Below are 15258 nucleotides of genomic sequence, written 5' to 3' on the forward strand. Positions count from 1 at the left end.
AGTTTACTTATTATTTGTATTTTTTGTAGAGTAACTTAAGTTTTTAAAGTAAATAAGAGTACATTTATTTGTTACAAATTTTATACTAAATGATATGAGGAAATATTTTATAAATGAAAGTAAAAATAAATGAGGGCCAAAAGAAAAGAAATGTAGCCCACAAGTTGTGGCTTGATTTAAAGAAAATATTCTCTTCAACAAAAGTAGGGACAGCAGATGAGAGCGATGTAAATAAAATGAGGCAAATAATTTTAACTGCCAAGAAAATGAAGCCGAATGCAGTTCAGATGAAGGAAACCATATCTTCATTAGATGAAGAGGTTTAAGTGCTAATAAAAAACGGAAAACATAAATTTTAGTAAATACAGTTAAAAAACAGTATTTGATTAAGTTCTTTATTGTTTTAATGTTTTAACTGTATAAGTTCGTTATTGTTTCAAGATTTTAGTTGTGAAAGTTCGTTATTAATTTAAGGTTTTAATTGTAAAAATATATTGTTTGTAATCTAGATAAATTTATGCTAGGTAATGCTAAAAAATTGTGTCTTTTTTTAAACAAGCTGTGTTTGTAAGGTAATAAAACAAGTATTTTGCTGATAGAGCTGTTTATAACAAACATCAATCATACACAGATGGTTTAAGTGATGTACTGGAAGTTTGATGATAGAATTCAGCAAAAAACTGTTGTTTTTAACCTATATTAAAATTAGATTGAAAGCTTTATATAGTTTCAAGTGTTAGATTATGTATTTTAAAATAAGTTTAAGTTTACAGTTTGATTTAGAAAAGTCAGGAAAATTTTAGTAAAAAGTCAGGAAAAGTCAGGAAATTTTTCTCAGCTTGATCAGTGGCAACCATTATATCCATAAAATACTTTAATAATAAAGTTGTTTCAGGATATTAAATAGCTTATAAATTTTTTACAGTAACGTTTTAAACTGTATGTAAACTTGTGATTATTTTGACTTGCTACACAAGGACATATGGATTTTGTTTTCTAAAATAGTTTTAAGTGATTATAGTCAATAAAGTCAAGTACAGTATAAATATTAAAATGATGTTAAAAGCAACAATTAGGGAACTTAACATTTTTTTTTAAATCAAGTCTGTTGGTTACGGATGTAATTGATCAAAATCTCCAAATTTTTGAAAACAGAAAATAAAAGTAGTTAGTATAACGTTTTATATAATAAAAATATCAAATTTCTGGTCTTCAAAAAGATTACTCATACGACTCTACTTCGCTGAATTTTAAAAACTATCAATTTTCAAAAAATATTTTAACCAGTTGTTCTTACGATTTCAAAAGTTTGTACCCTTTTATTAACTGATAACAAATATAAGCTCACGAACTTTTATATATATCTTGCTTCATATGTAGCTTAAAATTTTATAGTAACTTAGTTTGTAAGAAATAATGCAAAACGAAATAAAGATCAAGATCCTTCAGAAACAAAAATATTGTTTTCAGTAAATATGCGTTGTTAGCGGAATGACGTGTTTAAACATTTTTTTTGGTTATAATTTATGCACTTTTATTTTAAGTTATTACTTTTATTTAATTTTTTTATAGTAGCTTAGACAAATCAAATGAAAAACAAAGTTTATAAAACTTTTTTTTTGCACATTTCAAACCTTGCAACCACAAACGACAACAGGTTATGTTGTGTGTGTGCAAGCTTGTGTGCAGATCAGATGAAATGATGGAAGGCAGGTTGATGTTCATAAGCGCGTTCAGAAGTTTCGTGGCAACCTTCAACCAGCACATCTCAGCCAATGAAAACGTCGCGTCCAGCATCATCGACGACTTGTTGACCAGCATCGAATTCATTGTTTGTTGAAGACATGTATTATGAAATTTGTTAGAATTTTTTGAGGCTGCTTAAAATAGTTTTCTTTCAATTAACAAGTGAACACAGATATTTAATAAATTCTAATAATAATGTATCATAAGTGTTACATATTAATTTTATTAATATTGTATATGAGTTTATTTTTTTATAGCTCTTAAAAAAAACCATAGCGTTATTACATATCTTAGTAAGTAACTGAATATAAACTTTTACTACTTCTATATAAATAGTTGAATCAGTTATTTCTTGATGCTTATCTTCATTGTAATACACAATTCAGTAAAATGTACTTATACTTAAAACTAGATAACAACTTTTCGTATAAAATATCCTTTTAGGTATAATGGTGTAGTTTAAAAAATTGATTATTTGTATTTAGTTTTTATCATTTATTATTTTGTAGTTTAAAAGTGAAAAGCAAGGAACAAAAGAAGTAGAAAAAATTTTAGATCTAACATCTTCAGTTCTATTCATATTAAGCAGCAAATTTTTAGAAAAACACACCAATCATATAAACAATAGAGAGTTTCTTAGCAGGTTTCAAAATACAGCTTGATCTATAAAACTTATCTAATTGTTATTTAATTATTTATTGAAGTAGAAGCTATTTTGTACAACTTTTTTAAACCAAGCAATTTATAATTTTATATTTTATCAAGTTTGGTGTTGGACTTAAATTAAATAAGATGTTTCTTATAAAAAAAGATTATTATAAGTTTAAGTAGAGTATTTTGAATGGTTTTAATAAAATATGTATAAAAAAAAACTGTTTTAAAGTAAGTAAACATAAAATTTTCAGTTTAGTTATGTAAGTCTTTGAAATAAATTTTAATAGTTATTAGTAAACCATAAAAACTTTTAGTACGTCTACAAACAGATTGGTTGCATGTTTGGAAATGATTCAATTCTCACAAATGCAATCAACCAATGAGGGCTCTGTATTTGTAAATGAGCATATCAATAACTTGTATGCCACTTCTTATAAATTTATCTTAACACCTGGAGTTTTTTGTTGTGGTATGTTAAGTTTAGTATAAGATATATATTTTTTGATATACCGTTCTGCCCTGATGGAAAATATTAGACTATTTTATTATAACTTTTAATTCTAGCCACATTTTGTTTTAATATTTTTTGACTAAACAATACCAGTTTATGATTGAGATCGAATTTAATTTAAGAACTTACATAAGTTGATTTAATGTACTAATGGAGTTTAAACTAAACAAAAAAAATAAAAATTTTGTTTTGTAAAAATATTATTATTATTTTCAAATAAAAACCAAGAGTAAAATCAGTTTGTTTACTTTAGCAATTATAGTTATATATATTATAATTTTCAGAAGATACAAGTTTGAGGCTAGCCAAATCCAGTTGTTCGCTTCTACACCTCGTTTTCAATTTGAACCACATTCCTTTTGCTAGCAACATTGCAGAGGTTTTTTTCTGCTTTTATTGTAGTTAACTTTAATATCGCTCTAAATTTTTATAAGTTTGTCTCGATATTGTTTTTTAGTGTTTCATAGTTTGTCTATATATAAAACACTAGTTAATAAACAAACATATGTTTTGTGTTAAAGTCTCCTTTATGATATAAATTATAATACTATTTACTGTACAGTGTACAGTAGGGTGTATCTGTTGCTTCGATCCTTTAGTTTTTGAAGTTTTTTTCAGCGTGAGGAATCACATAAATAAGCAACACAAAAAACATTAGCTTCCTAGCTTTTACCACCGTTGCGCACTTTGCATTTTTCTGAACACAATTTTTCTTAAAACAATTCCTATGTAAATTGTGTTGGACCTTAAAGATTTAACATTTAAGTTTCTAGCTGCAAAATTTTTTTACATGTAGCAATCATCACAAAAACACATTATACGCGTTTTAAGATGATTTGAAGAAGGTTTCATTTAGGCATTTTTTGTTTTCTGTACTTTTTTAACAATTTTCGTTATTTTTGATTATTTTTTTGAAAAAATAAAGAAGTGCTTCCGTTAAACTTTTTTCATATCGTTTTAAAACGCGAAGAATGTGTTTTTGTGATAATTTCTACAAGTACAAAAATTTGCAGCTAAAACTTGAAGGTCGAAATTTTAAGGTACCATATAATTTACATAGGGGTTGTTTCAGAAAAATGTAAACTGCGCCACGGTGGTAATAGCTAGGAAGTTAATACTTTTTGTAATGTTTTTTTGTGTAACTCCCCACGCTGAAAAACATTTTGTGCTACTCAAATATTATCATTTTAAGGGGCAACGGATGCAACCTACTGTACAATGTACATTGTTTATTCAGTTATGAAAATATATAATAAAAAAAAAAATTGATGCTATAATAAGTTGTCGACTACAAATGTTTCCTCTAAAAAATCATTAAATGGTAAATTGTTAAACAGCATAAGTATAGCATAAATACATTATTATACATTATACTTTCTTAAGACCATTTTTAATTTTTTTAATACTACACTTGGTGTCTCAATTCCGTTACTCAAAGGCTTCGGTGACCGATATTTTGTAAGGTCTTTGCTTGTCTCTATTCATAGGCATAATTTTAAAACTTTAAAGTTTTATTTTTTAGTTTGAACCATAAGTTATCTGAAATAAAACAATCTTATTGTTACAGGCAGGAATGACGGCTATGAAGTTGGTAGAAAATATATACATGAAAGCAAGCATCAGTCAGTTGATCACGTTGTTATCAACACAGTCTGTTGTCAACTTGCTACTGATGGTGCTTGTCAAGCTCGTCACCAACAAATTCGCTCCTGAAAATGGTAATAAACCTAATTTTTATAAGGAATAGCTCGTTACCTTTAGAAGCAAAATGCTTATAGTAGTTAAAAAGTATATATTATGATGGAAAGGAAAATAAGATATCAATTAATATCATGAAAACTTTTCTACTTTTTAATTATATTTTATAAAAGTTGAGTAAAAAGTTACTTTATAAAAAGGGTGTTCAAAAATTTACTCATGTTGGTGTCAATTTTGAAAATTGATTACATATACCAATTTTTTTTAAAATTATAGAATATATAAAGTATAGCTTCTGTTTAAACTTTAAGAAATATAGAAAAAGTTTAAAATTAGTTTCAGATTGGCTATCTATTCTAATTTGAAGCTAAAATTTATTAATTTTTTAAAACCAGTATTATTTTTTAAGTAGTAGTAAAAAAATACCTTACAATTGAGCAATAAATATAACTAAAACTTTTTTACGTATGATTTTTATGCCTTCTAAAGTTAATACCTGTTTTTATTTTGACTTAAAACAAGAAACAGTTTTGGTGAGACTTAAGTTTAAGGTATAAATGAAATTTATAAATTAGGTTATTATTTATTCGAGTTTATAAATTTATATCAAGATAAGGTATGTTAGTGTGTTTTAAGAAAACAGCAAAAAAGTAGTTACAAATACAAATTTAAGCTTGTTGTATAACAATTGATTCAGTTGTTAAAACATTTAAATATGTATTGATGGGATTTTTGTTATCATATAAACAATTTACTAATAAAAAAAGTTTTATATTCACTATATATGAAATAAAACATTTTTTTTATTTGAAAATTAAGCAAAAGAAATACAAGTTACTAGTAAAGTCTTATTTATAAATCAATGATCATCAAGTTTTTAAAATATATATCTAAAGCTATTCACAAATCTCGCAGATGAGCTTCATTTGAAACTATCTACAACTATTTGCTGGTTTCTTCACAATTTGCTAGCAACCAATTCTAATGTAAGCACCGCTGTTGCCATGCACATCAAAAAGTCCCCTCATCTGCAACAATTGTTTTTGAATTTGTCCCTATGCTACACTAATAACCTAAAGTGTAACCCTGAAAAAGTTCGTTTGTAGAGAAAATTTAAAATATTACTTGATGTTTAAATAACAATAACAACTTATTGTTATAAAAATTGTATCAATACTATATTTAAACTGTAGTATTTAGTTATGTTATTAGTTTTATATAAAATTTTTCAAAGTTTTTTAAATTAAATAACTTTATTTAAATATCTAAAAACTTTTGCCATTATTTTGTCTTTTAAAGTCTTATATTTTTAAAACTAAATAATGACTTTTATTTAATAACTTTTTTGCAGTGGTGTGAAGTGTACCACGTAATACTTTTAATAACAACGCAAATGATAATTTGCCTACGTCATGAATACAAAGATGAAGCAATTGATTTTGTTGGAGTTCACCATAAAAGATTTCTTGAGGTTTGTAAATACAAAGTATGGTCTTTTTTTGAAAACTCATATTTTGTTTCAAAAATAATTTTTTAAGTCTTTTATAAGTTTTACTTTAGGTAGGATAGATTTCTGCTGATGACATTCATTCTAAAGGAAGGGAAAATTTAAGTCATTTTCTTGATTTGAAAATTTGAAAACGCAATAGTTTTTTTGTTCTTGAAGAATATTTTTTATAGAATTTGATAGCTAAATGATAAAACAAAAATAAATTATGTTTTTTTCGAGCTGGGTGCTAGAGCCCATAAAAGTGGGAGATTTTCGATTTTTTAGTACTAGCAGCATATCTCAAAAAATGAATTTAATTTGTTGCTGTTTTTTTAATGTTCTTTAGTGAACTAAACTTTATTAGTCAATTTCTTTTTTTTAATACGTAAACTTAGTATTTATTAAGATATAGGCCATATATGTATTTTTCAGTTTTGGTCTTTAATTAAGGTATTCTTTCTAGTCAAAAAAAGAAAGGAAAATCGAATATTACTGACTAATAAAGATGTTTTAGTTATACATAAAAAAAAGTTTATTTTATACTTTTTTTTTAAATATTGTGAGAGAACTAAGAAACATATATAGACTTTTTTGTGGTTTGTTAGCTGTCGCACCATATTAAAAAGTAAAATAAAAATGACTCTAATTTCCCCTTTTTTTACAATGATTGTCGTTTTCAACTAAAGGTTTGAGATAAATATCTAATATTAAGTAGGATTTTTCCCTGTTTGGACAACTTGTTGGTTTTTATTTGTTATTATAAGCAAAGCAGTTACAAAGCCCTTGAATGGAATATTTTAAGAAAAAAAACTCTAAGAAAATCATTAAACTAAATATAAACTTTGAGTCCACAATTAATTTTACTTTGATAGTTCTAAAAACAAAAAATCTATTTTGGATAAAACGAATAACGCTAAAACTATTAGAATATCGCATGTAGAAAAAAAGCTAAGTGTAAAACAATTATTATTTTTTGTTAATTCTAAACTTATTTACTTGATTTGAACTCTAAAATTAAGATTTTTATAAGCTTTACCGGCTGCTGTAAACTCAGTATTTTAAATAAATTTTTTAAATGCAAACCACATCTTTTTATTGAGTTTGAGTTTTTTAATAATTACTTTTACGCTGGAAGTGTTGTAGGAAGGTTTTACTTTAAAACTTTCTGTGTATGTATATAAATCCTGAAATATATTTAGATTTAAGTTTAAAACAATGTTAAATTTTAAAGCTACCCTGTATGATGACATTTCAAATCGCACTTAAATTAGAAAAATACAGTTATGGAAACAGTTTTATGCTAAAAGATATTTTATAAACTGTACAATTAAAAACTAAACATTGTTTTTTACAGAGTCAAAGTTTTTTTTTTCTTATTGTAATACTTTAATAAAACCAGTTATGCTTGTTAATTATTAAACTATCAACTTATTTGAAGTTTAATTAAATTTTAAGCTTATTTTACACTCAGTATTTGTTTAATTTATTATAATCTTCGTAGTGCATGAGGGCGCTCGACTACGCCACCGTGAAATCAGCCGTTCTGACGTCTCAACAGCCTGACAACGCTCCCCCTGTGACGTCACAGCGAGGGAAGGTCATCTTGCGCGAACTGCAGATCACCACGAGGCTTGTGCAAGTCACGGTGGCCGCTTACTCGTCCTCAACCAATCAGATGCCGCTGTTCAGAGAACTGACCAATCACGTGCTAGTCGCCTGTCACGCATCGCTGGCCTTCCTCATTCACCCAATCACATTTAACAAGAATTATTTTGATAAGGTTGGTGATTTTTGCGGATTTGGTTTAAATTGAGTCGGTTTTTTCATTTGAGTTGGCGCCGCGTGATGACATCATCAGGGCAACTACCTATGAGATAATTTTATATCATACTAAAATTTTCTCAGAAATTGAATTAAAAAGATACTTAATGTTATCTTTTTTAAAGTTTTAACTCAACCGCATATTTAATCTAAAGTACAATAACATAATCCTAGTAACACTTTAACACAGAATGAGACTTTTGCACGGCATCACTTTAGCATGGAGTGAGCACAAAAGTTATTTTGCATGATTCTTTTATAATGCTCATATATACTATTTGAACTGTTATGTTAAAAATCTAAAACGAAATGCAATACTTAAATTAAAAGTTAACAAGCTTTTAATTTGACCGACAAAAACATCAGAGCTTTAACGTGGACTTTCGTGTGCCGTGAGACAAGCTCAAGTTTAATATAAAGGTTTGATCATACCAGTTCGATCATTGGACCACAAACATTCGGTAGACGGAGACCGGTTTCGTCCTTATTAGGACTTGTCAGTTAGTCACAACTGAAAAACTTTTAATGTGTTACAAGTTTGAACTAAAACAACGTGTTTGAACAGTATTACTAGTTATTTTAAAGCAGATCTTAACTTTTTACTATTAAAATAAATAAAACTTTACAAAATTTATTAACTCTTTTAGATATAAAATACTAACGAAGATATTTTGATATTTTTCTTAATAAGCTTTAATAAATTTTGATAAGGTTATACTTTAAGTGTAAATTTAAAATAAATTTAAAATATAAATAATAATAAGAGTTCATGAATAACTTACCTTTGTTTTTTAAAAGCTCTCATAACTTGATAGACTATTAATTCATTTATAAGTAAATAAAGCCTTAAATATCGTAGTACAAAAAAGTTAAGCTTCTCTTATTTATACATGCACGTGTCTCATAGCATTTTTTGATACTTATCTAAGTGTTATAAAATTTATATATAAACTACGACAAGGGTAAATGAACGTCATACAGAAGTTTTTCTATCTGTTTAGCTTTGTTTTAAAACTTTAAGAAAAAGAATAATTGAAACTCTTACTAAAAAATTATTCAAGTATTTTTCAAACGAGACTTCCGAAAGTGCTAGTATTAATTTTTTTGTTAAAATTTTCTTAATCTTAAAGAATTAAAAGATCTAAAATTAAAAAATTGCAAACACTTGTGACTAAAGTGCGTACTCAACAGGATGCTGACTGTATTAAGTTCAATTTTAAACATATTCAATATTAAGTTACTTGTTATTTAACTTATTAGTTGAAAAGTATTAATTGTGCTTAAGTGAAGCTACATGTAAAGCTACACTCCGTGCTAGAAATTCACCCTGTGCTAAAATGTCGCTCCGTGCTAAAGTGACGCTGTGCTTTTCTGACACCTACCCAACTTAAACAAGTAATATTAGGTTGTCGTTTGTCACCCTTGCCTGGTAAAACTAAATTTAGAAAATAGTTTTTGTTTGTTAACATAATTTTCGTACTTTAAAAACTTGTCTTCGTTTTAAAGATGTCAATAAAACATCAGTTTTCAATTAGCAAAATCTTAAGAGTTATTTTTAAGCTTTAGTATGTTTTTTAGACTAGTTGCGTAAAGTTTTGTTAATATTTTGATCACTTACAGAATTCAACTACACTAAGTTTAAGTTTGTTTAAAAAAATAAATAGTAATTCTCAATCAGTTGATCACTATAAAAAATAACCTTTGCTTAGGAAAATTATTATAAAGAAAAAAATGTAACTAACTCGTTATGACTTGATAAAAGTTACTAACTAAAGTATAACAATTTATTTTAACTTTATGTACAGAGCAAAATTGGCAGCAAAATGAATTTATCTCCTATCAAATCTAACCAGAGATCGTTTAGTCGTGAAAAAAGTGTCAGTTTCAGCATGGTACGTTTTTATTTAATTATATTCTTTTTAGAAGTATAAGTGAAGTAATTAAATTTAGTTAATTTTATTAGTTTTGTTAATAAGAAAACTTTAAGATTGACTTGCATTGTTAGAATTTTACAAAATTATTATTTTTTATTTATTTTCTTGTATTCTAGTTAGAACTTTAAATTTTGCTCGCAAAAAAAACTATAAGTATATATATTAAAAAAAAAATTTAAGCTAGTTTTGCTTTTTTTTTTCTCAATATTTTAATTCCCATGACTTAATATTATGATTTAACAAATAATAAATTTTAAAGCTAGTTTCTAAGCAAATCGTATATTTTTTAATTTCAAAACCTTATTAATCCAACTATTTGTTATTAAATTTTAAACTTAATTTATAAAAAACACACAATACAAAAACTATATTCTTACTTGATAAGAAATTACTTGATTATTAAAGTATATCACAAACAAATAATTTTTGACACAGTTTTTTACATTCACGTTGAAAATGTGTTTAAATAAAACATTTATGAAAGTTTGAACGTTTTTTTTATAAAGACAACGTCTTTTATGACTTCAGTCAAAAATTGCATATTAAATTGTAAAGTGCAAAACAAATATTGTCTATAGGAGAATGAAGAAAACGAAGGTGAAGTTGAAGTGTCAGATTACCAGAGGAGATTAGTCAACATTCTGGCAAATTGTCTCATTTTCATGTACAATCTGTCACCAAATTTCATCGATGTTTGCAATGACCAAATCGACGATATAGGTTTTTTTTTTAGGGCTTTTCTTTTATTTGATCATCAGTTTCTTAGTTTGTTTAATATTAAAGTCTTTTATGATTTGAAAAACTGACAAAAGATAAAGCCTCAAGTAAAATTTTAAATACATGTAAAGTGCTTTTACAAGTCTTATTTATGTATTTGTAATTATTTTAAACTGTTAAAAAGACTAGAACTTTTTAGATGAAGACTATAATGTTTTATTTTTACTTTTTACTTAAAACTTTTGTTTAAAAATTAGTTGTTTTTTGTCAACTAATGTTTTGTCACAGATGCTTACCCGCGGCTGGTTGCAATAAATTTCACAACTCCTTCTATTCAAGATGGGGGGTTACCCACTTTCGGAACTCTTCTTAATGCCGCCACTTTCGCTTATGGACTTGCCAGGAAGGTAATATTAAATTATGAATAAAATAGTTTTATCTGCACTACATCGGATACTTTTAAATTGTAAAACATTTTAAATTCTTACTTTGTGGAACTTTTGTGTGAGTTTGTTAAACAGTTTCAACTTTTATTTTAAATATTTTACTTATTATTTTCTATTTATGCATATTTTATTGCGTCTGCATTATTAACTTTCACACAAAAATGTAAAATTTCAACTAAAACAATTTTCTCCGAACAACAGAAAAAATCACGTGATACTTACACTGAAACACTAGAGGTCGTCGGAGACATGTCAATGTTGTTATGCATGTCTCAGGGGCTCACCTACCTCAAATCGCATCAAGTACCTATCAACGTCAAACAACTTCTTAAAAGAGAGCTCGTTGATGAAATGGTTAGTTTGATAGTATTTTTTTTTTAATCAAATATTTTTTAAATATCAATTTAAACAACTATGTCAAACTTTATTTACAAAATCTAATCTTAAGTTGATAAAATCTAATAAATTTTAGTTATACTTTTTTTAAATCATGTAAGTATGACTTTAGAGTAGCGCCTCAGTTTAATATAAGCATATAAGTTAAACAAATTGTTATTGTTTTTGTAAAATAGTTGTCTCACTGGCTTTCGTATTTAAGTCAGCTACTTTCGCCAACAAAAATATTCATTAAGTTTGATAATTTTTAAGCACCTTTTTTTTGTCTTAAATAAAATGACTTGAGATTTCGTATACACTTCAAAACATTTAAGCAATTCATGGTTGCTTTTTAGTTGATAAAGTTAAAAGAAAATTCTCACAGTTGCATCGAAAAATATTTTTCTGACTTAACTGACTAAATGACAAAAAATAGTCTATATCAGGGCTTCCTATTTTTTGATTGTTAAGACCCCCTTTGTGAAGTAAAAAAGCTATGGCCCTTTTCAATATGATTTTTCAAAAATATACCTTAAGTACGTTTAAGACTTTTTTTCTTCTTCATCTGAACTAAATAATATCTAGTGTAATTTTCAAGTTAAGGCCTCATGGCCCCTTATGACCCTTTACTACTCACGGCTTTCCCCTTTGCAGCTTATGTTCCTCTGAATTTCTAAAATGGACCTTAAGAGGCCATATGCCCTACTTTAAGAAACCCTGGTCTTTTTTATCTACAACTTTAACTATAATGTTATGTATATAAAACATTTAATTAAAGTTGTAGATAAAGACAGATATTGTAAATCGCTCAAACACAACATTAGCAAATCTTCAATAAAAAAAATTATTTCAAAATTTTAGTTGATACAATTTAAAAGTATTTGATATAGAAGTCTATGTTAGTATGAAATAATTCTTCTTAGTTCAACTTATTTGATAAAACAAGACATATTAAGTTTGCTAAAAATTTTAGACTTCATGCGCAAAAGCCGAGCTGAAGCGGCAACGTTTCTACCAATCCGCGAAAACACCATTATCGACAATTTCCAACAAGCAGACGCAACCATCCCATACAATGCCCGAACTTCTACACCAATTTGTCAAACATCTGACTAGTTCGAATTAACTTCTTTAACTTTTGAAATTAGAACATTTTTTATTTTGTGTGCTTTTTGCGTTTTTAATGCTTAACAACCAGTTTAGAATACGTTTATTGAATTAATGATACTGTATAAGATACTGTTGGGAGTTATGTAAACTTTATTTGTTATAAAATAAATAACTGACTTAAATTAGAAGTAAATTTCAGATTTTTTAGTATGTATCCTAACTTAATCAAATCAACTGTGATCGAAAGAAAACAGAGTAAGTTGATTTATATAACAGTAAAGTTTTGCTAAACTTTGAGGTTTATTTTCTTAAAATCAAGGCATATAAGTTTGTTTAGCAAAACTTTACTGTTATATAAATCAACTTATTCTGTTTTCTTTCGATCAAAGTTGATTTGATTAAGTTAGGATACATACTATTAAATCTGAAATTTACTTCTAATTTTCTTTTTTCTTTTAACTACAAATATATATATATATATAGTTTTTAGATAGTGAGTTAATTTTACATCAAAACAATTTTTTAAGCTGTTCTTTTTACAAGCAAAAGTATTACTGTAGATATTTAAAGTTGTTATATTTTGCGCTTCTACACAGACTGCTTTAAATTAACTATTGCAAGTCAGTAACTGAAAAGCCATAAGTAAACTTATAAAAATTATCTCCTAGTTAATCAAAGCTAGAACGTTTATTAAAATGGAAGAAGTCTTTTGAAGGATATTTAAAAGTTGTCTTTTAAAATAATAATCGTAGTAACAATTAGAAAATTTTATAAATTTACAAAATTGTTGAACAGGGAAGTTTTTTTTGAGAAAGATATTAAGCAAACTCCTATTAATTATTTATAACTTGTAAAGTTTTTTATTTTATCTAAGACTTAGTATTTATATATATGGCAGCAATGAGTTAAATTTTTGTAATATTCTTGGAAAAGATAATTTTTAGAAAAATTTATTTGGTTAAATTAACATATCAAAGCTTAACGCTCGTTTGTAAATACACTTGATTAAAAGGTTTAAAGATTGAAGCAAACCACAAATTTACTAATACGAGTATACTAAAGAAAGCTTTATTTAAATTAACATTGTTTTTTAAGCAAATATACTTGAGCATTGATTTGAGCTTGTTTAGTTAAACGAAAGTTTTCTATATAAATCCTTATTCTTTTAAATGTTTTAACTACTTGCTACTTCTTGCTTTATAATTTGAGCTTCTTTGAATAACAGTTTCATAACTATTTAATCAGAGTTTCTAAATATTTTTGAATAAAACCTTGATATCTTCCTTATATACTACTTAATAGTGATTCAATATGCTTTGAAAATTAATTCCATAGGCAATTACACCATTTTTACACACATATTTCATCTCAGCAATCAAAGTTAAACCCACAGTTATTTGCTGCTAATTAAGTTTTTAACTTAAATATGAAAAATAATACATACTGTAAGTTCATAAAAATAAAATGAAAAGTATACCAGTCTTTTTACTAAGCAGTCTCAAAATAAAATTTAAGCTAATTAAAAAAAAACTTAGTATCTGAAACAAGTCTAAATTTTTGTTTCAAAAGTTAAATATAACAAAAAAACTTTTTATGAGCTGATCAAATCTAACAGTGGTCTAAAAACAATATTTTAACATAAAATGCAGAAAGTCAGAAACTATAATGGACGGTTTTACAAACTCACATCTTACAAGGATTAAAAAAAAAAATATTGTGAAAAAGAATTATTTTCTAAATTCTCTTAGTTTCTATACCAGGGTGATCCGAAAGTGGGCGATATCATTCCTTGTTAGCGATTTTAGCCGTCAAGGGGCAATAACTAATAGAACGTTACTGGATATCTGTTAATTTAAGGGGTGATGCTTAGCAAAGAACGGTGATCATCTTTAAAAATTCTTTAAATAAGCGGTTAATCAAATGAGTTTAGGAAACGTTGAACTAGATCAAAAATTATAATACAAAGCCGTCCCAGGAAAATATTGTATGGTGCAAATTTACTGGTGTGATCACCATACCCTAACAAACATATATGCAGTAACTTGCAAATCGAACACCTTTTGTAAGTTTAAAGTTCGATTTATATAAACAAAGGATTTGTTAGAATTAAAAAAAGTACATAATAATCATTTCTTTTTTATGCACCAATCAATCGAGTTTAAATTACAATTTGTAGCACTGCCAAATCCATAAACAAATGTTTTGTACAAAAGGCTTCGGAAACAAAATTTTTGGTTTTTTTTTTGTAATACATCTTAAACTAAGTTAATTTTGACAAAACGACGTTTAAAAGCTTTGATCGGAGTGACCTTAAACATTTTCTCTAACTTAGTTTATTTTCCAAAACTAAGTGATTGATACTTTATATCCAGGAAATAATAGGATTATTTATCTTTGTATAAAAATATTTATTCTAAATTCGAGTTCCAAAGTCTTTTAAAACCATATCAATATCTTGATTTACATAATTAGGATCGCTAAGTTAGTAACTTAGCAGGAATTGTTTCCCATAAAACAGCTGTAAAGAAAAAAAACTCACCAAAACGTTTCGTTAATTGATTCATTACTTTTATATACTAAAAGTTATGATAAAAGTCTACTGTTTTTTAGCGTGGAAAACTTTTATTAAATTACAGAACATTTTTTTGAACGTTTCATTATTTTTCAGTTTTAAATTAGTTCATCAAAAGTCTGATTCAAAGTAACTCAATTTTTCTAAACCTGTATTGCTTATGTTGTAATACATTATTTATAAGT

General features: G+C 26.4%; 1 protein-coding gene across 1 annotated transcript in view; it reads left to right on the plus strand.

Moving 5' to 3' along the window:
* LOC145835800 (nucleoporin NUP188-like) overlaps positions 1-12635 on the plus strand; it is a 36556-nt gene extending 23921 nt beyond the window's left edge. The window contains exons 25-37 of the mRNA XM_082943520.1: positions 1658-1831; positions 2256-2389; positions 2730-2869; positions 3196-3290; positions 4479-4629; positions 5525-5703; positions 5961-6080; positions 7600-7878; positions 9725-9811; positions 10432-10573; positions 10859-10977; positions 11218-11370; positions 12365-12635. Coding sequence (XP_082799646.1) covers positions 1658-1831; positions 2256-2389; positions 2730-2869; positions 3196-3290; positions 4479-4629; positions 5525-5703; positions 5961-6080; positions 7600-7878; positions 9725-9811; positions 10432-10573; positions 10859-10977; positions 11218-11370; positions 12365-12517 — 1926 coding nt within the window. The 3' untranslated portion in view covers positions 12518-12635. The remainder of the gene's footprint in view (positions 1-1657; positions 1832-2255; positions 2390-2729; positions 2870-3195; positions 3291-4478; positions 4630-5524; positions 5704-5960; positions 6081-7599; positions 7879-9724; positions 9812-10431; positions 10574-10858; positions 10978-11217; positions 11371-12364) is intronic.
* Positions 12636-15258: the final 2623 nt, after the last annotated feature.

This window comes from Thalia democratica, chromosome 5, assembly GCF_965202585.1.
Source record: "Thalia democratica chromosome 5, ktThaDemo2.hap1.1, whole genome shotgun sequence".
Taxonomy (NCBI): Eukaryota; Metazoa; Chordata; class Thaliacea; order Salpida; family Salpidae; genus Thalia; species Thalia democratica.